Source organism: Bison bison, unplaced genomic scaffold, assembly GCF_000754665.1.
Source record: "Bison bison bison isolate TAMUID 2011002044 unplaced genomic scaffold, Bison_UMD1.0 scf7180017864458, whole genome shotgun sequence".
NCBI lineage: Eukaryota > Metazoa > Chordata > Mammalia > Artiodactyla > Bovidae > Bison > Bison bison.
In genome coordinates, this window is record NW_011495020.1 from 5,778,050 (window position 1) to 5,805,689 (window position 27,640).

The 27,640-nt window shown below is 39.6% G+C and overlaps 1 protein-coding gene across 1 annotated transcript; it reads right to left on the bottom strand.

The window, feature by feature from the left end:
* Window positions 1–504: 504 nt before the first annotated feature.
* TMEM165 (transmembrane protein 165) lies at window positions 505–27,640 on the bottom strand. Its single transcript, XM_010859687.1, is given in 7 exon segments — window positions 505–1,331; window positions 2,121–2,226; window positions 5,919–6,101; window positions 6,638–6,813; window positions 16,785–17,010; window positions 27,189–27,327; window positions 27,329–27,640. Coding segments are annotated over 7 exon segments (972 nt in total). The 5' UTR covers window positions 27,394–27,640; the 3' UTR covers window positions 505–1,254.

The following is a 27,640-nucleotide window of genomic DNA, read 5'->3' on the forward strand; positions in this document are numbered from 1 at the left end:
AATCAGTGATTGTGGTCTCTAGAACTAAACTGTCCAGTTTGACCCCCTGCTGTACCAAGAGTTAACCTTTTAAAAAAAATTTACATTTAGTACCTACTACCTCACAGAACTTTGTGAAGGTTTATTCAGTTGCTAAGTCGTGTCTGACTCTTAGTGACGCCAGGATTCCCTGTCCTTCATTATCTCCCGGAGTTTGTTCAAACTCCTATGCATTGGGTTGGTGATGTGATCCAACCATCTCATCCTGATGCCTCCTTCTCCTCTGCCCGCAATCTTTCCATCAGGGTCTTTTCCAATGAGTCGGCTCTTTGCATCAGGTGGCCAAAGTATTGGAGCTTCAGCATCAGTCCTTCCAGTGACTATTCAGGGTTGATTTCCTTTAGGATTGTTAAGGCTAAGATAGTGGTTTAAAACAGACAACTTCAGAAACTGGTTTATAAATACCAATATGACTTTGATAAATGAGGAAATTAGGAGCCAGCATAACACACAAGGAAAAACAAGCACTGGTCATACCACTTTTATTTATGTTGTATGTTACATTGTTTATTCAATATAGAAAAAATATGAATACACTCACAGTATTCTCTTAATTTGGTAATTCCACATGGTCAAATATTGACTGTTACTGTATTGGGTTTCCTACCCAATTAAAAAAGAGGAAGAAAGGACCTGGCAAACAGTTGTCATGTTAATAACAGCAATACCTTTCTCTTGCTCTTAAAAGACAAATTTTGAAAAGACTTCTGATTAAACTACTGCTTACTGGCTCAGGAAAATGTTTTAAAAGATAGAAATTAATTAATTCTTTCCCCCAGGAAGAATTTTAGGATAAACATCTTAAAACACCCTGGTTATCCAGGAGAAAATTTATATTCTTTACAAAGGGGTCAGTCAGTGCTGAAAAAAAATCAAGTGGCAGACCCCCCTGAACAACAGTTCTCTACATAATACTACCCCCACCTCACCCCCAGCCAAAAAGAAAAAGCCAATAAAATAAAAACGGAGACCTTATGTTAACATAATTATGCTGGAGAAAAGGAAAAATTCACACAAATATCCGGTTTCTTTTAAAACTCCATTTTGCAAATAGAATCAGTGATTATTTCTTTTGGACATAATACTTCCATTAAGTGGGTCAAACTCACAAATCAGTACTACAAAATACAGTATTTTCCATCACTTTTAGTTGTAATATACACTATGTACATAAAGTTACCTATCTTAAACTAAATACAAATGAACAATAGCACATTAAAAACCAGAATCGGGACTTATAAATAGTGCAGAAAATGCAAACGCCAAAAATACGATGCCTCCTATGATTGTCACTGTAAGAGAACAGAAAAAAGTTAAAGGCAAATTCCTCTAAGCCATGATGTTGCCTATTCTTCTAGCAAACTAACATTAAAAAAAAATTAGAAATACTTCAACCTCATTTCCACAGTAAAATACTTAACGTGCCCAACTCTAAACAGTTAAGAATCAGTTTATTTTCCAGCACTGTTTTAAAAACAATTATATTAAATTCAGACAGTGCTGATAAGCAACAATAGAACTATAACTCATCTTAAAAGCCAGTTATGGGGGTTGAAGGGGTGGAAAGGCTCAAAAGGGAGGGGATACATGTATACATATAGCTGATTCACTTTTGTACAGCAGAAACAATACTGCAAAGCAATTATACTCCAATTAAAAACAATTATAAAAATTTTCAACAACTTCTGAACAAGCAAAGAGACTATTTCTATTCCATTTTTAAGATCAGCTACATAGGAAATTTTCAGCTGAATCAGTAAATATAATCTCCACCTACGATTCCCAATTCTGTATGTTTTCAAAGCTTAAAAGTTCTCAAATGTCCACATAATTGTTTCATTGACTTAAATGTTGACAAAAAGCTACTATGAATCCAGTAATGCTTTGATGTGACTTTATGTTTTACTAACATCTACACATGTGAAAAACGGCCCATGTTTGCAATAGCAGAACCAATATGCTGGACTTCTGATTATCGTAACAAAGACATAGTTTACTTTCGAAGACACACACTCTTTTTCTAACCTCAGTGATTCTAAAAGTTAAATGGTATTTTCTAGTTAAAAAAATAAAAGACTGACCAGTTCTGACGGAGATTTTCTGTGCTATCATTCTTCCTCCGATGACTGCCAGGCCAGTGCAGAGGCAGTGTCCCACTGTTCCCCCCACTGCTACACCATAGGGATCCTAGAAACAAGGGCAGCGTTAATCTAAAGCCAAGCTGGAAACTGCCACCTGAGAAACACGACTACTTTCCAGCCATGAAAAGAGGACAGTAACAACACCAAAGCAGAAAAAAGTTTGACAAATTCAGGTGTGTTATTTATAAAACGGGTAATGGCTGCTTGAAGGAATATGTTCCAATTATACCTAAGACTAGAGATAAAAGGAAAATAAATTCAATGTGCAAGATCAAAAAAACCTAATCCAGTCTCTCAGCAGTTGCTGAACCTATCTCACATGCAATATTTCACTCGAGTGCTAAGGAGACAGCCTGGGCACCTCTTCCCTCAGGCAGTATTTGATACTCTAAGAAACTATGCCAGCCTTTACAGTGTTGTCTGACGATGCTTCCTAAGAAGAGACCCTGCCTCTCAACCTCTGCTGAGCTAAAGCACCAGGACACGGTATCATTCAGTACACAACTGCCACCATAGCAGACTGGAGGCACTCAGACTGGGAGACCAGTGAAAGTTTTCCAGAAAAGACAGCGCTGAAGGACAAGCTGGATCACCTGACTTGGCAGCAGGCCAGCAGCAGGAGACAGCCCTGGAACACCCGTGTGTTTCTAGAGAGAACCAGTGTCGCAAGCAAGGAGTCCATCATGGTAGGAGGGGGGGTGTCATGAAGCCTCAAGTTTAGACTTTTTAAGACACTGACTGGTTTCTAACTGGGGAGTGATATGACAGGTTGTGCTTTAAAAGTTAAGTCTAAAGTGAACTGGAGGGAAAGAAGACAAAAGCAAGTGATCAACTGAGAAATTCCTCCAGTAGCCCTGGGAAGAGAATGCTGGCCTGTATTGGCATGGGAGCCCAGGCAGAGAAAAGCAGATAGATTTGAGAGAAACTGAAACATGACTGATATATCTTAATGACAAATGACAGGTATGAAAAAAATCAGACACTCAAGTTCCTTACCCATAATTCTCTAGATGAATTGTAGTCATACCAAGGTGAGTAAAACAGGTAGAGGAATAAAGGAAAATGGAGAAACCATGTGTGGATGCCAACAGAAGTTAAAAGTAAAGTAAAGAAGTTCAAGAATCATTTGGGTTCACTGGAGAAGAAGCGATAGGACCGAAAATAATAATCGCAGGAGAGAAGGGCGGAAGCTGTTGACGATACAGTCATGAGGAAGGCAGCACTGAAGGATGACAGCAGAAGAGCAGCCCAGGGGAGACTGAAGAGGTGACCAAGCAAGTAGCCTCCCAACAAGACCACGGCAGGACCCATCTGTGGCTGCAGTGAACTTAAAACACCGCTGAGTCAGAAACTGTGGAGTCCAGTGTGTTTAGTAAGCAAGGAAGTAGAGCCAACTCCTGTTCCCATCACAGCCAAGCTCTCCAAGGCTGAGGGAAGTAGGGCACGAAGAAGCTTTATATTTCGAAGAGAAGCAGAGTTAAGGGGGTAGAACTTTTTTAGGTGAGAAAAACTCGTGCATGCTAAAATGCTAACAAGATTGGCCTGGAAGAAAGGCAAAGATTCTAAGCTTTAGGTGGGAGCATAGAGGGCGGAGACCCGAACAGGCGGGAGAGCACTACCACTGTGATGGGTGCGAATGAAGAAATGACTTCTGCTTTCCTCCGTGAAGTAGGAAGCAGGCCCATTTGCTGGGGTGGGCAGTGTGTGCGCGAACTGGGGAAATGGAGACAACTGGACATGTGTTCACGCGGAACGGAAGAGTGGGACTGCGTTCCGCAGATTCTGTGCGTCACACCCTGTAAAACTAATAGATGATGATTTCATTCTATTTTAAAATGACACCTGAAAAATCACTGGATTAAATAAAATGGTTCCTTTAATACAGAATTTTTCAGTCTTTGTTATTTTGTATATTCCATCTTCAAAACGAAAAACGTTATAGTGTTTGCCAAATTTACTGGACCCTGGAACCTTTTTCCTCAACCTTTTTCTTTGTTGTTTAGTACCTATCAACATCTCAAAGGACACTAGAGGATTCTGTGAAATTCAAAGTGGGGATGCTGAATTCTACTGGAAATAGAAATGAAGTTTAGTCTAAAATGGAGTGAATTAGACTACAGCATGGATTATACAAAAAAGTTACCCCCCCCAAATTAAGAATATTAAAGTAACAAAAATAGACAAGTACATCTGTGCCCCTGAAGAGCTCATTACCTGTCCCCGTGGTGCCGAGTGTAGAAGGCGGCTAACGCCCAGTGCCCCCTGTGTCTGGGACCCTACATGCGTTGGCTTGTTTCAGCCCGAAACCACCCAGGAAGCAGATGCTGCAGTAATGTGCTCACGTGGCAAGAGACTCGACCCCAGGAAGCATACGCTGCACTGCTGGCAGGCAAGCAGTGGGCCACAGGAACCCAGGGAATGCTGAGCCTGTCCCAAGTTACTCTGTGCCACTTAGGTGACAGTATTAAGAAAAAAGCAACAATTCTGCCATGATAGCTCACATGGCAGAACCACCACCACCACCACGAAATGGTCACTTACTTTCAAGTCCCAGTTCTGGCAATCTGAATGCCAGTAAAAAAAGGCTACAAATCAAGAAAAATATAGGACAAAGCCATTAAAATGACATTTAAAAAGAAAGTTTATTTTTAAACATAGGACTCAAACGAAAAATTGAGTTCCCTATTTTCTCCCAAAAATACAGCATTTTTGAGGCTTCTTTGACAAAACTGTCCAGCTTTAACTATTTTAGCCCTGGCCTTTCAATTCTTGTTTTATATTCTGAACTGCAGCCTATGCTGAGCAACTCATTGTTTTATGGTAGATACCTCCTAAGAGTTAAAAACAAATTCAAATCAAGCTTGCTATCTAAAATCTTACCATCTGACTAAGAACAATAGATAGATATAAAATCATAAATAGCATCAGTTAGGATCAACAAGAGCTGAAAAGTAGCAGCATTTCTGTCCCACAACTGTCTCCTCAGCAGATCTTAATCCGTGTGAACAAGAGACCCTCATGTAAACTTTACTAGTCCCTTCAGAAAAAATAAGGATTTAACATTTTCTTTAAAAAGCTATTTTTACAGAGTGGCACCTGACAGCGCTGAACAAGACAGAGCAGAAGAGCCTAGTCTTGGCTCTAGTCCTTGTCCTTGCTACCAACTGCCAGCTGGCTTCTGTCCTAGTGACAAGCCACCTCTCTGGGCCTCAGGAATTGATCCATAAAGAAAAGGCTAGGACAAGATGATCTGAGATCTCCTCTGCCTTAGTATCTTAGGACTGAGTAACCTAGGGCTAAGACAAATTTTCTAAGTAACCTTTGCAACACTCAAATTATTTTTTTAGCACAAGGAATGGAAGAAACCAGAGACACCTACTTTTAATGCTTTAGGCATTTGCCAAACTGGCCTTTAATAATAATATACCAGTTTATGTTCTCAACAAATATATAAAGGAAGGTTCTGAGAAAAGAAAAAGAAAAAAAAAAAACTAAGCCATAACAACAGCCACACCGTCATTTTGGCAAAACTGAAAGAGGAGTCAAAAGAGAGTAATCTGATTAATTGCAGAAACTGGGAAAAGGTCAGTTCTAAAGGTTAGCATTGTTATTAGATCTAAAACGTATTGTCAAGCATACGAAGTCATCCCTTGACCCACCTTGACTCTGTCCAGTGACCTCTGGAGCAAAGTAATGTTAGTTTTAATACAGAAGCAGTTGTCTCCAAGTACCACTTACCTCTCTAGCTGCCAAAACAATTGTAGTCAGTTGAGAGCGATCACCCCATTCTGCTAAGAATGTTAATGTAAGAGCCTGAACAAAGATGGGTGAAATAAAATGCAGCCACTTTTTCTGAGGTATTGTTGTGCTTGTACCCGTTTCAACATCTCCTGGTCCATTTAAGAGTTTGGTTCGTTGAAACTAAATTAAAAAAAAAAAAAAAAAGACATTAACCCCAGAAACCAAGTCAGTATAGCCCAAAATGCTTAATCGTTCTTTTAAAGAGTGTTTAAAGTCTATGGGAATATGCTCTCAGAAGCTAAAGTTATGTGATCCCAACTTATCTTTTGAACCACTGGTCTCACATGGCAACAAATGCAACATTCTCAATTTTTCCAATTCTTCTCAACAAAATAAATAAAACATTATTTATTGACCACTTGTTACCCTAGATGTTGTGGAAAGAAACAGGGAAAATTATAAACAAGTTCCTGTTTTTCAGGAGCTTATAATCAATCTAATTAAGAAACCTGATTACACATTTATCCCTGAAGCCTTTCTCTACCAGATTTCCACTCACCCAGTCCTATCACAGCCACATGTAAGAATGGAAACCAAACAAAAGAAGCTATTTCTGTGTAGCCCACACACGTCACAGATACGGACGACCACTGAAAAGCTTTATATAGTGCTTACTCTTCATAGTTGAGTGCCTTTTTAACAGCACTCTGACTTACTTCTTCATCTTTTTTCTTTAATTCTGCTTGAACTTCTTCTAGTTCCTCTTGACCTTCATCTGGACTCATCTTTAAGCCTTCCCGAAGCATTCTAATGCCAAAAATGGCAAATAATGCAGTTGAAACATAGTATGTATACACCCTGGGGATGACAGTGGTGGCATAACCAAACAAAACTGCAAGAAAATGCAATGATATGTCTGATTAATTAGCAGATTATACACCAACCAAAGAAACAGCTAACTTCAGAAGTCATCATTTACCCCTGTTTTAAAGGGAAAATGGTTCACATTAGAAGCTAACAGGTAAGAACCTTAAATTCTACTTCTTTCTCTCCACTAATATTGAGCCCTTAGGTCTAACCAATGACCTATCTATCACAGCTTAGCAAGAAATCAGTGGTGCAGCTGAAGGTGGCAGAGGTTCCACACAGATCTCTCGTGAGATCTAAAGATAATCATCTCCTCTTCAGACACCTTCCGCCAGAGGCTGGCTTGCCACAGGTCATGCAGGGCACAGTACTTTAGTTAGGAGAGTAACTTTGATGTACGCTACACATCTCATGATCTTATAACCTGGAAGCTATACGACTGTCCTACGTGGTATTTCTTCATCACAGATCTAAGTTACAAACCTCTATCGTGAAGAATCATGACAAGATTCTCATGTGGCATGATTGAAACTATGCTTCTTTGCAACTATTTAAAATAAATATACTTTACGAAGGAAAACAATTCCATATATATATATACACATACACACATATATACATAACAGACTCAACCTTATTCAGTATTATTCTTTCCTCTCATTAAAGTAGAGAGGGATAACTGTATAAGTTACACAAAAAACTACACCTGGAACTATATCAAGAATCCAAACCCTAACTGTGAAACACATTCACGTTGATAATATGAAGTTAGTAATTAAAAACTATGGCAGGGCCAGAGGGCATTTCCATATATATAATAAATACAATTACTCTTCACTTCACCAGCTCTTTTTCTAAAATGGGCACAACACTTATAAAACTGCCTAATCAGATATGTAACTGCATAGGTGAACCATTCCCTGATTCATTGTATTACAAAATGAAAACCTTTAAAATCATGTTCAGAAATGTGAACCTATGCTTCTGTGCATATCAATATTGCCCTCCCCCAACAAATACACAATACAGACATATTTTCTAGTTCTGTCCACTGAAAAGGCCCAAATGTCTTAGTAACAATGAACCAACTTTGCACTCAGATCTTGGTTTCTAATGTGCTTCCCACTAAAAGGCTCTTCAGAGAAATTGCTAATTCCAGTACTGGGCAAAGTAGGTATAAGATGAACCCACACTATCTTGTTATATTAGAAAGGAAGGAAGAACAAAAACAAAAAATAGCATGTCACAAGGACACAGGAGTCATCAGCCTGGAGGGGTTTCCAGCTGCCCTCTTGTTAATTTAAGGAACAATATAGTTAAGTAATTAATTATAAACCACTGAAAAAAAGGAGTTCATCAGTTTATATTAATAATAAACAGACAAACCAATGTGAATGGGGAGAGTTCTTTCTTGGAATAGCATATCAGGGCTCACTGGTAAATGTGGATGGGGTTTTGGAATTAGCCAGTATTTTGCAAGCATCGAGGCAGAGTTCAGATCATGTGAGAGCCATCAATTGATGCTAAACAATGGGGAGTAGGGTATGTGTACTGTCTTAAAGTGTCTCCCAAAAGATTACAAATTAACTGTGAGGGAGGATGAAGACAGTGTACCCTTTACTAGGAGATCATCAGTGAGGGACAAGTGGACGCCACATGCTTCCAGGTGTGACACTCTTCAGAGGGGCACCGTCGGCTCTGCAGGGTTCTAGTCAAGAATGCGTAACCCCAATCTAGTCACGAGGCAAAAACCACACAAAGGCAAGATGAGGAGCTGCCCATTAAAGGGGGAGGGGGATGTAGTTTCAAAAAAGTATTATAAAACACGTAAGAAAAGCCTATAGAAACATCTCAGATTAAAAACTAAAGAGAACTAAATGCACTATCTGACCTAGACTAGATCCTCTACAGAAGGATAGACACTATTATCAGATCAACTGACAAAATTAAAATATGGATAAGATTAATGTATCAATCTATGTCTATAAAGATGTATACTGTGTATATATACTTTCTCTATAGATATATAAAATGTGCGTATATACACATATTGTACACCTAGAGATACATAGAGATATAAAGAGAGAGGTCACAAATGCTAAAGCAAATGTGGTAAAAATGTTAACAGGTGATTCTGGATAAAAGGTATATGGGTATCCGACTATCTTATTTTGCAACTTTGTAAATTTAAAATATTTTCCATAAATGGTTTTTAAAATCTTAGAAAGAAATGCAGCAAATCTTTTAAATCTCCTCAATTTAGTTTTCCTTTTATCTTCAGATAATCTAAAAGAACTACTTACTGACACAATCCCATGATTTCTGCCTTGACATCTCCACAGAGAGCAAAAACCTATCTGGCACTATAACATTGTTCTTCTTCCCCTGGTTACTGTCCCTCTATCTCCTCTTTGGAAGCCTTTCCTCAGACACCCGAGTACTTTGGTTCTGCGAACAATGAGAGGTTATTTCTCTTTAAGCAAATGGTTTGCATCAAGTCAAAAATCACTGACTTACAAGTAATTAAACTGAAAACATGTGGCACAAGAATATTAGTTGAGGGGGGACTAAGTGGGCCAAGGGTTAAAAACTATGCGGAATGTCAATATTTACGGTACCTTTTTTTTTCCCAGAGATAAGAATGTAACTAGAAGCAGGGAGTGTCTTAGAAACCAAGAGAATAAAAAGATGAGAATGCCCATGAATGTGGTGTGAGGGGCTCATTAAAATGAAAACTGAACTCTGTAATAAGGAAAGCTGATGACTGAAGGCTTTGAAACACAAAGACTTTCCAGTTTGTGGAAGATGAAGTTTGTGAGATCTATTTCCATAAGTTCAACTTCCACAGGCACATTCACTTAAAACTCCTCTTGCCTGTAGCTGAGGAGTTGCGGGTCCTCCATGCCCACATCCCTTCACAGCTGCCCTCTGCCCCTCTACCAAGATGCCTTTCACCCAGCTTCCTACAGTGCCTTTCTCACAGCATAAAAAGATATCCTAGGGCACCAAAGAGAGGGTCTGAAATACTGATACACCTAGTCAAGGCATCATAACCCAGAGATAGGGCTTCGGGTCTTCCCTGTCTTACACAAGTTTCTAATGTCATGGCATTGAAATAATAGCATGACAGGCACCGGAAACAATGGCCATGGATGAGAAATAAGAGTATTTTGGCTTCAGTGGGAATAATTTTTACTTAGAAATTGTGCTTCTTTCATTCCCCCAACCAGGGGCATGCTTTTCCCTAAGGCAGAGTCTTGCTATAACAAAGAGAGCATCACAAAGATACTAAATCTCAGTGGCTTACTTCCCCATGCAGCCCAAGCCTAGCTGTGCTTCCAGGCCCAGTCCCACCAGCCAGCCATTTTAGAATCAGAATTCTAAACAGACAGCTGCCATGGGACATATATATCATGTTTATTAAGTTAAAAAACCAAGTAAATGTTTTCTGATACAAAATACGCCTGACTTAGATGGTTTACTATGGACCAATTGTCATAGCAATTAGGCAGTGTGACAGACATTTTTCATAAATTGAATGAGCTAAATCTGTAGCTCCAAGGCCCCATTAAACATGTGATATAACACAACTTTAAAATCCCTTATTGATAAAAGTACACTGAAATTAAAAATATTTCAATTTTCTCAACTACTTCCTTCTAAATATATCCAGTTAAACAAAGGACCTCTAAATAAAAGACTAATATGTATCAGTACAGTCATTTGATGAATTTTAGAAAAACTTTTTTTGGTATACTTGATGGTATCCAACTGCTTTTAACAAAATTGACAGAAGGCCTTATTAAGTTGTCAGTTGGTAAATCACTTAAAATCACTTGGTGATAGACTAGTATGTGATTTTTGGCATATAACCCAGGAGTTCAATGGACTGAGTGACAAGGCTATAACAAAATTCCTTCCTGTCTACTTTTATGAATAAAATATCTCAGCCCTTATATCTATGTTTTTAATAGATCTTATATCTATTTTTATAAGATCTAATAGATCTTATATCTATTGTTTTTAAAGATCAGAACTGACTTTAAACCTAGCTTCATTCTAGCAATAAGTATCGTCCATGGACAATTTTAAAAGTACAGTTCTATCATCTCATTACGAGATGCATTTCCAACTTTTAAAAACTGTTTACTTAAATTTGTGATATTTTATTTTGATCAACTCTGTCCTAATAACTATAACTCAACTGATAAAAAATTTTAACATTTATAGACTTAATAAAGGAAATTTTCACTATGTTCTACAATTCAATTTAAAGATGTTTTTGCTACAGATAAATATGACAATGTGATCCACAAAAGACTTTCAAGCAAAAAATTTCATAGGGATAAAATTCTGTGAGGAAAGTAAACGAAAATAAGAATTAAAGGAGAGAAAAGATGTAAATTTCCAAATGTTTATTTATTATTAAAGGAATGATGGTGTTAGTGAAGGTAAGGATCAAACTCCCAATGGTATTTAGATTCCACTGGGTGTATCTTATTTTTGGCCACACCTCAGCATATGGAACTTCGCTCACAAGGGATCGAACCCACATTCCCTGCAATGGCAGCACAGAGTCTTTAACACTGAATCACCAGCAAAGTCCACCACTGGGTGTATTTTAAAGAACAGGGCAAGCAGACCCAAGACCTAGACAACTGGCGCAGGCCCACTCTGGTCAAGTCAGGAAGAAAATCAACGGTAACCTTACAGCTGCCTCTTGTTTAGTTGCTCAGTCGTGCCCGACTCTTTGCAACCCCATGGATTATAGCCCACCAGGCTCCGCTGTCCATGGGATTCTCGAGGCAAGAATACTAGAGTGGGTTGCCATCTCCTTCTCCAGAGGATCTTCCTGACCCAGGGATCAAACCCAAGTCTCCCGCATTGGCAGGTGGGTTCTTTACCACTAGTGCCACCTAGCAAGCCCACAGCTGCTCCATCTCCCAGCTCATCCCTTTGAGGCCCTCTTCCAGATCTGCCTTGAGTTTTCTATGGTCGCTCCTTCCAAGGAACAAACTCACAAAAACTGAGAAGCTGCCTCTCTTGATGGGTCTGAATTTTAGTGAGAAATTTTGAAAAAAGCTAAAGACAAGAATGCCAGATGGAGGCTGTTCAGACATCAAGCTCTCTTCAGGGTGGGATGTAGCAGGAGGAGACACTCTCAGAACCACTGTATTACCCAGCAGCCCACCCTACTTCCACCAGGCATCCCTGGTCACAGACCCAACACATTTCTAGGCAAGCAGTTGGTTCTAAACAAGTATCTATTGAATTAATTAGCTTTTATTGTAATTAAGGGCTTCCCTGAATGGCTCAGCAGGTAAAGAATCGGCCTGCAACGCAGGAGACACAGGAGACTCGGGTTTGATCCCTGGCTGGAGAAGATCCCCTGGAGAACCAAAATGGCAGCCCACTCCAGTATTCTTGCCTGGAGAATCCCATGGACAGAGGAGACTGGTGGGCTACAGTCCAAACCCAAAGGGTCACAGAGTTGGACATGACTGAGCAACTACGCATGCATTGCAAATAATGTGAAAATATCCAAATAAATGGTTCAACGGCTGTGTCCTGGGCACAGCTGGGCCATACCCAGATGCAAAGCCTTTTTATGATAAGGAGGAAGAGAACTAACTGGTGTAGAACTAACCAGATGGCTTGCTTGTTTTACTGCATTTAATCTTACTATTCTTTAAGGATGGTGCTATTATTATCCTGAGTTTACAGCAAAGATTCTCCAGGAGCTTAAATAACTTAGAAAGTCATAATGGAGTAAAAATATAATTATTTTCCAATGACTTTTTAGCTTCAAACCTTTTCCCAATAAAGTCTTATCAAACAGAAGACAGTAAAATTTTTCTCAAAGGAAAGACTGGGGGCCCATAGCTCCCCCGACTGTGTAGCTTCCAGGTTTCATCCACCTCTCGCTGCAGAACCTCTTATCCTGAAGAAAGCCATCAGAAACCCTTGGATTCAGAGTCAGACACAGCTGCCTCAGAATCTCAGCTCCACTGCCTGTGAGCCACGAATGGATAATATGTCCCTCTCTCTGTCCATCTGTAACAGGACAGGGGCTTGTCCCAAAGAGGGCCTGAAGTGTCATGCACACAGATGGTGCTCAGCAAACAGCAGCCACGTGACCTGCTCCAGTTTGCATAATGAGCAAGCAGTAGAGGCTGGATTCAGCCCCAGGCTCAAGATGTCAGATTTCATGCCTTTCCTGCCACTTGCGCCCTCCAAAAGCAGCTCCAGGCCCCTAAATAGAACACAGAGAAAGGGCTCAGGATGCAAAGGCAAGCCAGTTTAGGAGCAAATCTGGAATGCTAACAAGAAAAAAACACTGTCAAACTGGAAATTTCACAAAGGAAAGCAATATCCCCACACATACAGACTGCTGAAATTCGCCAGCACTGAACTCAACCATCTAGGGTGCATCAGTTCAGTGTGGACAAGGCTGACGAGAAAACAGTGCGGCAAACAGATCTGAGCGGCGCAGCAGGGTTTACCTGCCCTGAAAGACTGTTACACATGCATGACACCAGGGACTTCTTTCGTTTGGGAATTTCTTTCTTCATCAGTTTGCAAATGTAGTATGTATTTAAATACTATATAATAAATGTTAGAACACTGATAAGATAAAAAAATACCAACTATAACAATTTAACGTTCAACATACCAAAAATTACATCTTTGAAACTTCTTGAATTTAAGATGAAAAGTGAGAGGGGGCACACAGTCTTTCAAAATGATTTTAGAGATATACAGGGAAGAGGCTTGAAGACCACTGATACAGCCTGTTCCTTCAAACAGTCCACATGAGAGAAGCTGTCAGTACCAGCAGTCAGAGGGAGACAGGCCAAGGGTCAGGACAGAAGAGATTAGCCCTGCTCAGACCTAAGGGACAGTAGCTAAACCCAAGCAGAGTGGGAAGAATGTATGAAGCCAGGTTCTGAGGAGGGAATGGGCAGAGAGAGGACAGTCTTTCAGTTGTCCTTAAAGATGGAAGTTTCAAAAATAAAATTCTCTGGTATTATTCAAACTCATTCCAAAAAGTGACTTCACCATTTACAACCTGTCCCACTTATCCTATTTCCTAGAATCAGAATTTGCTTTTGAAGAGAAAGTTGTTTTTATTGTGAAATATGAATAATGCTAATGCTAATACCCAAATGTGAAAAGTAGTAAATTTTTAAATTCAATAAAATACTCATTCTGTTTAAAAAGACAGACTTAACAAGCATCTCAGCAGCCAGTAATGGAGCCTGTCCTGTACTGTGCTTCAGGAGAAGTCTGCTGCACACTGAAAGAGTAGGGGTGAATGAGTACTTGAAATATAAGGGCTCGTTTTAATACAAACCACAACCCCATGAGGCAGTTATATACTATCTCCAGTTAATGGACGGGGAATTGAAGCCCAAAGAGGCTAGGTAACTTGTCATTAGGTTAAAACACGGCAGAATTAAACTTTAATCCAAGTCTGATGCTAAGGGGGAAACTCGTTCTTTTCCACCCAACTACATGGCTCAAGGTAGCTTTCGAATCAGAGACTAAACTATGTTCAATTATTTAGTGTTAGGTTTACGTTCTCTTGGTCTTAATTTTTTTTTTTAATTGAAGCCTATATAATAGTAACTCAAATAGTAACGCAAACTGGGACTCTAAGAATGTTTCATTCCTTTACTAATAATGGCTAAGAATAGCTTAATAGTACACAATACACTGAACATGATACCTCATTATTTGATCACCAAATGTCCACCAACAGGAAACACGCATTTCTCCGTGGTGGCCTGAGTCCTACTTCTTAGATATCAGATATAAATAAATTTATCTGGACTTAAAAAGACAAAAAGAAAGCAAAAATATCCATAGCGAAAGCAAGGATCAAGGTACTGACAGCTCCTTTCACCTGGACTAGCTAAAGGAATAAGCTTTATTGGCGGTCTTCAAACCTCTTCCTTGCATATCTCTAAAACCATTTTGAAAAACTACTTAAGCCCTCTCACTTTTCATCTTAAGTTCAAGGAGTTTCAAAGATCTAATTTTTGGTATAGTGGGTAAAATTGTTAGTTGTTTTTTTAAAATGTTTGTCTTATAAGTGTTTTAACACTTATTACACAATATTTAAATTCATATTACATGTGCTTGTTAAAATCTGTCTTTTTAAACATATTATAATGAGTACTTTGAATCAAATATATAATTTTACTATTTTTTCCATTTGGATATTAGCATTAGTGAATAAATGAGGAGTATGTATCTTCGGTAAGTGATGCTGGGAACACTGGACAGCTATGTGTAAAAGAATGAAATTAGAACACTCCCTAAACACTAGACACAAAAATGAACTCAAAATGGATTAAAAGCCCTAAATATAAGACCGGGCACTATAAAACTCTGAGAGGAAAACGTAGGCAGAAGATTCTTTGACATAAATCTCAGAAAGATCTTTTTGATTCACTTCCTATAGTAATTAAAATAAAAACAAAAATAAACAAATAGTATCTAATTAAACTTAAAAGCTTTAGCACAGCAAAAGGAAACCATAAACAAGAGACAATCCTCGAATGGGAGAAAATATGTGTAAACAAAGCAACTGACAAGGGATTAATCTCCAAAATATACAAACAGCTCCAGCAGCTCATTATTTAAAAACTAAATAACCCAATCAAAAAATGGAAGACCTAAATACACATTTCTCTAAAGATATACAAATGGGCAAAAAGCACATGAAAAGATGCTCATCATCACTAAGTATTAGCGAAATGCAAATCAAAACTACAGTGAGGTATTACCTCACACCGGTCAGAACAGCCATCATCAGGAAGTCTATAAGTAATAAATGCTGGAGAAGGTGTGAAGAAAAGGGAACCCTCCTACACTGTTGGTGGGAATATCAACTGGTACAGCCACTATGGAGAATTATATGGAGTTTCCTTGAAAAACTAAAAACAGAACTACCACATGACCCAGCTGGGCATATACCCAGAGAAAACCGTACCTCAAAAAGATACATGCACCCAAATGGTGACTGCAGCACACGACAGCCAGGACAGGGAAGCAATATAAATGTCTATCAACAGAGGGATAGGTACAGAAGATGTGGTACATACACACAATAGAATGTTACTCAGCAGTAAAAAAGAAAAAAAAGAACAAAATAATGCTATTTGCAGCAATATGGATAGAACTAGAGCTTGTCATACTTAGTAAAGTCAGTAGGACACAGAAAGACAAATATTACATGACATCGCTTATAGTGAGTGAGTGAGTGAAAGTCAGCCAGCCGTGTCTGACTCTTTGCAACCCCACGGTCTATCCATGAGAATTCTCTAGGTTTCTTGCCTAGAGTGGGTTGCGACTCCCTTCTCCGTGGGATCTTCCTGACCCCGGGATCGAACTCAGGTCTCCTGCATTGCAGGCAGATTCTGTGCCGTCTGTGCTACCAGGGAAGCCCACAGATTACACGTGGAATCTAAAAAAATAAAAAAAGGGTAGGGGTACAAATGAACTTATTTACAAAACAGAAGTAGAGTCATGGATATGGAAATCAAGCTTATGGGTTACCAGGGAATAAGGGCAGGGGGAGGCTGGGTGGCAAGAGATGAACTGGGAAAATGGGACTGACATATACACACTGCTGTATGTAAAACAGGTGACTAACAGTAACCTGCTGCACAGCGCAGGAAACTCTACTTAATACTCTGAAATGGACTAAACGGGAAAAGAATCTAAAAAAAAATGAGGAGCATGTATCTTGATTGTGAATAGCTAAAAATTTAATTTTAAAAGTGCAATATGGTTTTTAGGAATTTTTGTACTGAAAACATTTTCTGTTTCCTAAGGTCTGGAACATGAACCAAATTCCAACCTAACTGTTGGAACGACCCAGGGACTCAATGCTGTCACGAGCATGTGTGCTCAGCCACTAGGGGGCCCTCAGTGCGGCCACACTTTCTCTCAAACGCAACAGACTCATCAAGGGGAAAAAGCACTCACCTGATAAACACGTCATTAGGCCCAAGGCAAGCATAGCACCAGCCAATACTGTCAAACGGTTATAGCGCATTGCCATGATGGCTGCTATAAAAAATGTCTTATCACCCAGTTCAGATACAATGATGACTGATATGGCAGCCACAAATGCATGGATAAATCCCAAATTAGTTTGGGTAGCTGGATCGTCTTTATTGGTATGAACTGGAGCAGCTGGTGTAAATCCTTTCTGAAATTAGAAAATACATATTAGCTGTTTTTTTAAAAATAATAATAATAATAAAATAAAATAAAATAATAGCATTATTTTAAATTATTTAACTTGTAGGTGAATTAAGATTGTTTTTCTATTGTAGTCATTAGACTCATTTACTGTCTAACCACTGCTTAGTGATGACAGCAACCTCTGATTGATGGTTGCTAAAATGGAAATCCAAGCACAAGTCTACAAAACAATTTAGAAAAAGAAAAGAGACCAGCTCTAGCCACACATTAAAATTACCCTATTTTCTAAATGCATGTGAATTGAGCTCTTCGCTATGCCTCATTCAAATCTTTGTTCATAATTTAGGTGTAAGACCCAAGGCATCCTTATCAAACTTTCAAGTAACAGGAAGCTGAGAGAAATTTCATGGACACTTAAGAGAACAAAGCAGGATCCGAAAGCTCTCAGTAGACTAGAGGAAGAGCTGGCTCTAGCTAAGCTGAGATCTAATATCGCTGGATATATGGATGGTCCTACACCAATACCCTAGGCTGTAACGCGGCCTAATAAAGAAGATAAGCTGAGTCTTTGTTGCTGTTAAGGCCATTTTGAGTTGAAAATGTGACAAAGTTCCAAAAAAAGCACCAAGCACTTTAAAGAGTTAATGACAAGTCCATCTTCTGTGCCTCACAGTCCTTCCCCAAAGTTCTGTACTGGCTCTGAGGCACCACATTTTAAGGCACCACCACCCTCTGAAGGCAACCTCAGACAGAAGAGAGTCTAAAACCAGGAGCTGGCAAGCTACTGGTAAGAGTAGATTCAGCTGAAAATTATTTTTTCATTTTTTATGGGATTGCAAAAAAAGAAAAAGGGAAGGAGGGAGGGAGAGGGTTGGAGAGAAGTAGGAAAGGAACATTAGGCAACAGAGACCCTAAGGGAGCCTACAAATACGTGGCCAAACCTAAAATATTTATTATCTGGCCCATGACCAAAAAAAAGGTTTGCTAACTCAGGCTGTAAAACAATCACATAAGGACTGGGTGCCTAATGTTCCAATAACTGAGAAAGTCTATATGAAAGTCTCTGTGGGCCCAAGAGATAGAAGTAAAAAGTTACAGGTGGCAGGTTATATATAGCTTAACACAGAGAAAAGAGTTCTGCCTCATGGGGGTTTCCAGAGGTTGAAATGGACAGCTAGCCTGAGTGCATTCTTAGTCATGTCCGACTCTCTGTGACCCCATGGATTGCAGCCTGCCAGGGTCCTCAGTCCGTGGGATTTTTCAGGCAAGAATATTGGGAGTGGGTTGCCATTTCCTCCTCCAGGGGCCTTCCCGACCCAGGGATGACACTAGAGTCTCCTACACTGATAGGCCGATTCTTTACCCCAGAGCTACCTGGGAAGCCCATATGACATAAACCTGACTCCCTAAGTCCACGATAAGGGTCAGAAAACCTTATTAAAGCACTCCTCAGACTAGACCTCTAAGGTAAAGATTTGGGAAATTTAACAATGCAGAAAATATTTGGCGTTAGGGCTAAATTGAAAGGGCAGCCGTGGAAGGCCAGCTCATGATTAACCAAGTACCATTTATTCTAGCTTTCTCTCCGTCATTATTTTAATTCCAACTATGCTGGTTTTCTTTTGAAAATGAGTTTCCTTTCTATTTAAATACCCTGAGAGAATTAAACATGATAAAAAAAAAAATATGCATTTTCATTCAGTTTTCACTAATGCAAAATTTTCCTCTTGGAAATACTTTTTGTATGAAAAAATCTTGTTTCAAAATATTTAGGACCTGAAATCCAAGAAAATATTTTAGGAATAAATATATACCATTTACAACCAATTTCAAACAGAAAATGTTTACTTTTAAAAACAAACACAATAGTGATCAAAACACATATTCTCATAGTTTTTTGTTTCCCAGCTATAAAACAGAGGCCACGTTACTTAGCCTCTCCATTCCTCTATGAAATTATGAGGATAAAATAAAACTTGCCTTTTAAGCACAAAGCAAAACAAAAACTGATGCTTGTGAACTGTGGTGTTGGAGAAGACTCTTTAAGAGTCCCTTGGAAAGCAAGGAGATCAAACCAGTCAATCCTAAAAGAAATTAACCTTGAATAATCATTAGAAGCTTAAGTTGAAGCTACCAATACTTTGGACACCTGATGTGAAGAGCCAACTCATTGGAAAAGACCCTGCTGCTGGGAAAGACTGAAGGCAGGAGGAGAAGGGGACGACAAAGGATAAGATGGTTGGATGGTATCATCGATTTAATGGACATGAGCAAACTCATGTGTGAGCAAACTCAGGGAGATAGTAAAGGACAAGGAAGCCTGGCATGCTGCAGTACATGGGGTCACAAAGAATCAGAAACAACTCGGTGACTCAACAACAGCAAAACAAAAACTATATATTCTTGAAATCTATATACAGAGCATAAAAAAAAAAATCAACTTATAGTTTTTGTTATATATTGAGCTGGTTCTGGACAGCCCAAATTAGTGTTAAACAGCCACCAACCATGGTGTGATTAAGAATTTAAAACAAAAGTACCAGGGTATTATGAGGGGTGGGGGGGTGGTGTGTGTGTGTGTGTGTGTGTGTGTGTGTGTGTACACTCAATTGTGTCTGTTTGCGACCCCATGGACTGTAACCCACCAGGCTCCCATATCCATGGAATCTTCCAAACAAGAATACGGAGTGGCTGTCATTTCCTCCTCCAGGGGATCTTCCCGACCCAGAAATGGAATCTCCATCTTGGGCAGCTCCTGCATTGGCAGGCGAATTCTTTACCACTGGGCCACCTGGGAAGCCCACTATGAAGATAGAGGATTTAAAAACTTAAAATGTTAATAAATGCATAAAATGATGTTACTATTCATTCATCTGTTGTCAATTACCCAAGTAATTACTATGTGCAGGGACTAGCTTCTTTTCCTAGTTCATCTTCAGAGGGGCAGAATGTAATGGTTTAATACATGGGCTCTGGAGTCAGATTGTCAGCGTTCACAGCCAAGACATTACTAGTTACTGTATGACCTTGGGCCAGTAAGTTTACCTCCCTGTGATTCAAGTTACATCCCTATGATGAGGGGTATCTGTCATAGATTGATAAGGCTGTTGTTAGGATTAAATGAATACACATAAAGCCCTGAGAACGGTGCCTAATACACAGTAAACAGTTGCAGTTAGTTATTACAGCACACCACAAACTTGACCAGTTAAATCATCCCAAAACTAATTTCATCATGACCTTCTTAAGCCTACAACATAAAATACAAATACTTAATTCTGGTAACTATACAACATGTCCCATGTAATCACATACTGATTCCCAAAATGAATCTTATATTTCCTAGTGAAGGATGAGCCAGAGCAACACTGTCCAACAGTAAATAATGCAAGCCACATACTGTAATTTTTTAATTTCTAGAGAATTCTTTAGCAGTCCAGTGGTTAGCCAGATATTAAAAAATAAAAACAGATAAAATTATTTTTAGTATTATTTTATTTAACCCAATAGACCCAAAATACTACTCTAGGAATATTTTTCAAATGACTAATGAGATATTTAACCCTCTTTTTTTAATCAAATCTTCCAATGCCAGTGTGTATCTACTCACTGCACACATCTCATGCACCTCTCAATTCGGACCTGCCACATCTTTTCAAGTGCTTAAGAACAGTCACATGGCTCACAACTGTAGTATTGAACAGTGCAGTTCAAGAGTACCAGTTTTTGGTAACCACAAGCTTTCTATCATGCAGTCCTATTTCCCTTCCTACCGTCTTATTATCCTCCTATTTATCTAGATTCCTCAAGATCCAATTTCTGTGGAACCTCTTGAGCAATGCCTACCCCAGCAACTCCAGCCCCTAAGGATCCCACTCTCCTCAAACTGAAGGCATGCTGTGGGCAATGAGTCATGGCAAGTACATGACTGAAACAGTTTGAGACAGGAACACTCAGGAAGTTAAACTTTAGAAACAAGTATAAACATATTGTTATCATTTGTAACAGTTAAAAGAGACAAAATAACTAAATGCCCATACACAGGGAACTGGTTAATAAATGGTAGCTGCATTTACTGGAATATTATGGGCTAAAAATAAGAATGTTTCATATACACTAATAAGAAAAAAAATCACTAAGACATTTTTAAGTTGAAAAAAGTATGTTCTATGTATGTGGTCACTGTATTATGTTATGGGGTGGAGAGTCAGGCAGGTTTATAAAGCATACACACAGTTGCTAATGCTTAAGAAATCTCAGGAAACAGTAACAGTGGCCAGGGAAGGAACCAGGATGACTAGAACAGGTGTGGGCAAACTTTCTCTTAAAGGGCCAAATATTTAACCTCTTGGGCCATAAAGTTTCTTTGGTAATTACCCAATTGGTGCTAGGGTCTGAGATCAGCCATAGGTAATACTTAAATGAATGGCCTGCTGCTGCTAAGTCGCTTCAGTTGTGTCCGACTCTGTGAGACCCCATAGACGGCAGCCCACCAGGCTCCCTCGTCCCTGGGATTCTCCAAGCAAGAACACTGGAGTGGGTTGCCATTTCCTTCTCCAATGAATGGCCTAGCTCTATTCTAATAAAACGTTACTTACAAAAAGAGGCAATCAGTGGTAAACTAGTTTGCTGACCCCTGAGCTAGAATACAAAAGGAGACACACTTTTCATTCTACATTCTTCTGTACCTTTTGGATTTTTCACTATGCTCATGATTAAAGACACCTATTGTGCACCACTTCAAAAATCACTTGACCCAATCTCTTACCCCAGCCATGGATGATCAATTCTGCAAGCTGTAACTGGCTTCAGGCAGATCCAACCAGAAAGTAACCGTTCTGCACACCCTTATTCACTACACTACCCAGAAGTGTGGAGGAGTCGAACCCTACGGGCCAACCTTTTACCAATACCGAGGAATCAATTCTGAGGTTCATTTCATAAAGCTGCTGGAAAGTCTCAGCAGGATGTGTGCTAGTCACTCATGGAGCAGACAACTTGAAAATGCATGAGGTACATCAACCTCCTTCCCTGGACTGACAATTTGAAAGAAAACAGGCTTTATTCTGAGAACAGGGAGTAAACCATCAGATGAATGACTGGAGTAAGATAAGAAAGATAAACTGGGCCCACACTGAAAAGCCTGTATGTTTATGGACCAGCTTAGAGGCAAGGCAGAAGCCTTTTAAAGTTTTTGAGTAGAAGACACAAATGTAATTAAGGCACTGTGACTAACAGATCAGGACAGAAAGTAAAGAATACCAGCCACTGAACCAATTAATTAGGAGGTCTACTGCACAAGACTCATGTTGAAGACAAAATAAAGGAAAAAATCCTGTACATGATGAGAAAGAAAAATAACAGAATTTTTAAAAGGCAAAGAATCAAAGATGCTATTCATATTCCTCTAAGGTATATGGGAAAGAGGAATAAAAATAAAGGGCCTGGTTTCACACATGTTCGACTTGAGGATAAAAAGCATTTCAAATAAAGATTTCCAGGAGGTTTGGAAATCCAAGAGATTTCAGAAATGAAACACCTGAGTTTAGGCCAGCATAGTCTCAAAGTATGTATTTGGTTGCTGGCAACCTGAATTTATCAGCTGGAGCTTTGCAAGACTAGATTTCTAAGGGAAAAGGCAGAAATTACATTGAAAAAAATGAGCTTCAGACAATGTCTATATTTAGGGAAGGGAGTGGAGGAGGGAAACAAAGAGAAAATTGTCTTGGATATTTAGAGAGGCAGGCAGAAGAACACCACAGATGGTCAAGTTAGGGTCAATCATCATTTCACTGAGCTACTAGCTAAATGCCGGGGATTTTCATACACACTGTTTTATCTGATACTCAAAAACCTGAAAGCTGTTATCCCAATTTAACATCAAAGAAGAAACTGAGAACCAGTAGGGTTAAATAACTTCCTCAAGTTCATGCAAACTGAGGTAGAGTAGGACTCTTAAAAACGTAGAGAGTTAACAGTGTTAAAGAATAATTGAAAAAGAGCCCTGGATTTAGCAATTAATTAGGTTACAGGTATCCTTCAAAAATGAACTTTCAATATAAAGACATGGGATGATGCCAGATAACAGAAGACTAAAGCAAGGTGAAAAAGCGGCTAATTCTCTAGTTAGAAATTTCATTTATAAAGCTGAAGAAAAGAAACTAATACAATCAAGCAGTTAAAACAATTGCCTTTTGCCTCACCCCGTCCAATCAGGCAAAACCTGTGGGAATGTGTAAGCAGATAAAAAGGAACCTAAGAAAAGGAGAGAGTAAAGTTACGGAGGAAGTAAAGTGCTAGAGGTCAGGAGTACGGGCACATGGAGAGAGGAGGTATGGAAAGTGTGATAATTACGTCCATTTCAGAAGAAAGGCAGAAAGTACTAGCATAGAAGCCAATACTTAGATTAGTACAGGAAGGCCAGAGGCAGCGACTGTAATTCTGATTTCGGCATTCCACTGATCAGTTACACAGCGCGAAAGTAACGAAATACATTCTGCTCCTCAGTACAAATACCATTCTTGCAGATTTGGATCTAAAATCCATATTATTTACATCCTGAGAGTAGGGTCAGTAACTTATAATTAAAAACCAAAGACAAAAAACTTAATAAAACTCTTCTTTACTTAAAGTTAAAATTAGTTTGAAATTGCAAAACTGTGAAAAAGCACCCTCATTTAGAGAATAACCTTTTATTCTTTAGAATAAAAATATTCTAAATATCTAAAGATTCTTCTCTTTATCTTCAAGAAAAGGAAGAAAATAACAATTAACAATGAAAAAATTTCTATTCTAGTTCCAGAGTTCAAATGAACACATATGTATTAAAACTCATACAGATAGCTGCATCAGAATCTCCATCTACACATAATGAAACTAGTGAGGATGAAGACGCTTTCTTTTAAACAAAATCTACAGCCTGCTCCCAAGAAAAAGATTGATGTCCCTGCAAAAACAAAAACAAAAGTCCCTCAACAAGTTACCACACAAGAAGTGAGATTATCTGAAGATAAAGGAGTTTTGGAAAGCGCTTAAAACTGGCTTACAACTGTCTCCTTCCCATTGCTTTATTGTATCAAGTCAGAAAAACCTTTCCAAAGTTGGACAAATGTGTGTAAAAATACATGCATAACTTAAACCGCGACACCATTGATAAACTTGGTTTTAAAAGATGGCATTAAAATAAATAAAATTACATTTTATTATAAATATTCATGATCATCTTTTTATTTGTGGATGGCTTAGCTTTTTAAATATTTTTTATGAATTTACTGTTAATTCATATTAGAATAATATATTTAACAATTACATTTTTATCTTAATGAATGTTTATGTTTGCTTTTATAAATGTTACGGTTTTGCAATGTGTTTATAAATTTTCACATTTGAAATGTATTGTTTCATTAATTTTTTAAAAATTAACTGCTCTGATAGTAGAACACCAACATAATAAATGCAGTAACATCAGATCACTTCATTCTGAATTAACAATGAGTAAGACAAGGGTCTTCATGCCTGATGGCTTCCGTCTTAGCTGTAAAGAGGTTAGAACTGGGAGTTTGGATTGGATGGAGCAGGACTGAAACTTAATGAAAACAGAAAAAAGTTTAAAATTTTGTCTGAAAGGCCTTTGTGATAAAAGATACTACATAAAAGAAATGGCAAGAAATAGTAAAGTAGAAACACAGTACAGAGAATTTGTTCTGGGTCAAGTGGTAGGCTTCTGCGGATTTATCAACAGAGCTTTACAACCAGAGCAATCCTTCCTTAGTCTTCCAGAATACACAGCAAATTGCAAATTACCTCTGTTAAATCTATCTGAACTCCCTGACCTAAAGGGACTTAATGCTTCTTGGAGTTCATACTCTGACAGGAAAGGAATAAGAAAAAAACTGAGTATGTCACTAGAGGTAAACTGCATAAATCAAAGGATCCCAGTGAGCAACAGTGCTTTTTTCATGGGTTTGTGAAATGGGGTTTATTTTTAACTGTAAGTTCAGAGTAAACTCCCTCAACTTTTTTTTTACCTCATTATAGAGAGAGAAAAAAAAATCCAATGTAGAAAATCCTATTAGAAGTTCAGTAATCTTGCTTCAAAGCACCCTGTAAGATACAACTACATTTTTACAATACACCTTACATTTGAAAGCTCCCTAATAAAGGAGATTTTTTTTCTTCCTCTCCGTTTTCAAAAGAGGAAACTAATATAGTGGCATGAAAACATATATTGATGTATCCTACACTTTAAAAAGATCTGCTGCAGGTAGCTGCAAAGCAAAACAGTTGAAACTTTTTGATATTCGGTGATGCTGAGTCCTTGCTACATGGCTATTAAACTTAACTCTGATCATATCTTACTTCTACCAAGTGGACAAAAAAAAGCAAATGATACTTACATTACATAGTTTAGAAAATATGTGGGGAAAAAAAAACTCTTCCAACATACTGTAATACAAGAGGGGAAAAAAAAAAACACTTGAGCCAAAACAAAAAGTTACATGAAAATACAATTAAAAACAAAATAATTAGATTCTACTAAAATACAGAAAAATTTCCTAGTGTCTAAGAAGAACCACCAAGAATATACCAAAATAGTAAAAACACAAATTATATTGTGCCTGTCCGTTCCCTCCAAACCCCCAGTTTTAAAGACAGGATTCTTAGGACACTTGAATATGGTCACTGGACACTCTTGCCTTTTTTTTTTACACAGCTATACTTCTCCCAGCTGTCTAAAAGGGTATCAAGCGGCATACCTACCACTATTTGTATCTTAAAAATCACTATATGACCAAAACTTTAATTTAAGACCTGGAAAATAACATAACCCAAAATACTTATTGCTTTAAAATAAACTTCTGATAAAGAGTGAAATGACAGAAATCTAAAAGATGAACATTAAGAATGAGTTTCATGAATCAGCATTTCAGTTCCATTTCGGAAATGGACATGGCAAGCTGGGTCAGCTGGACCCAGGAGTCACAGGCAGGAGAGAGAAATCATTCTAAGTCAGAAATTTCAGGGAAGTCTTCAGAGAGGAGATAACCTGCTGCTTCTTGAAAAGTGGGAAAGGTTCTGGGCAGTGGGCTTCAAGCTCACTAATCCCCTTTTACTTATAGGTCTTTGTTGGAAAGCAACAGAGCACATGGCAGGCCTTGGATGTGAGTACAGTGGTGACTGGGAGTGGGGCTAAAAAGCCTGGAGGGGTTGACTGCAGTCAGATTACCAAGAAACCTGAATATCCTGCTGAAGAGGCTGGACTGAAATCAGCAAGCCAGGCAACTCACTGAAGATTTCTGAGAAGTAAAATGCAATTCAATGGTAGGAAGATAAGTTAGGTGAGGACAGGCTGGAGGTAGCCTGGGGTGGAAATGTGATGGTTGAGTGCCCATGTCCTCTACTAGAAAAGACTACAGAGGATCTGAGTTCAGAAATCCAAACTGGAAATGAGGAGAAAGCCCAGGACCCAGAGTGGGATTAAATATAAAAATGCTACTGAGATTTTGAACACTAGTCACTAAGTGATTATATTAACATAAATTAAGATGTTAATATCTACTTAGTGAAGGCCAAAATGCAAGATTCTGGTACACTTATAAATTTAGTCTTTGGCATCCCACACTGCTTGCATACAAAGACAGACTATTCCTCTGCATTCCTCAGGGTTACTTACTGCAAGCCAGAGCACGTTTTTAACAGTCACCCTTCCTTATCCACATATATTTGGCAAAAATCACAAGTTGTGCAGAACTGAATTTGGTCAACAGTTCGGGATAAGCTGTTTCAACAATGAAATGACAGATGTTATTATTCTCAGAGAATACGAAAAGCCTTCCAGCTGCCCTCCGTTAAAAACTTTTTACTTGGGATGAGTATTTCCAGCTCTCTAGGATCCATCTGATCAACAAGACGCCCCGTTCCTCAGCAGCATCTGCATCCTCCCGAACTAAAGGTTTACAGTGGGCTCCCAGCTCTGCTCTCCCCTCCCCCATAAGGAGCCGGGCGAGGCCAGCGCCCACCCGGGAAGGGCACACTCCCCGGTCTTCCACCCCGGGAAGCCGGGGCCGAGGTCCCCTCCCCGCGCCGGCAGCCTGAGTCGAGGGCGGCGCTCCGGCAGCGGCAAGCCTGGTACCCGGCGCCGCCGGCTCTGCAGCCTCGCCCTCCCGGGCCCGTCCCGCTTACCTCGACCCGGGCCGGCTCGGGGCCCTGCACGGCCGCGGGCTGCGGCTGCAGCTGCTGGGCAGGCGCTGGCGGTTCCTTGTTCCGGTGGCTGAGGGCTTCGTCGGGTACGGCCCGGACCCCGCCGGGGCCCACAGCAAAGGACCAGCAAGACCAGAAACAGCCCGGGCGCAGATGCGCGGCCGCTACCCCGGGCCGCCGCCGCCATCCCGCCCGCCGAGACGGCCGCGCACCGGCGTCTCAGGAGGAAGTGCGGGTGACTGGAAGCTTCGACCCCGAGCCGTTCCCGGACGCGCCCCCCACGCCTCGCCGCCGCGGCTCAGGGAGGAGCCTGCAGCATGCGGGAAGTGACCAACGGAGGACGTGAGACAGGGCGGGCCGGCGTCTACCGCCGGCGACTGGTCCTCCCCCGGCCCTGACCACACGACTCTGCCAACTGTCTCAGTGCGGCCCGG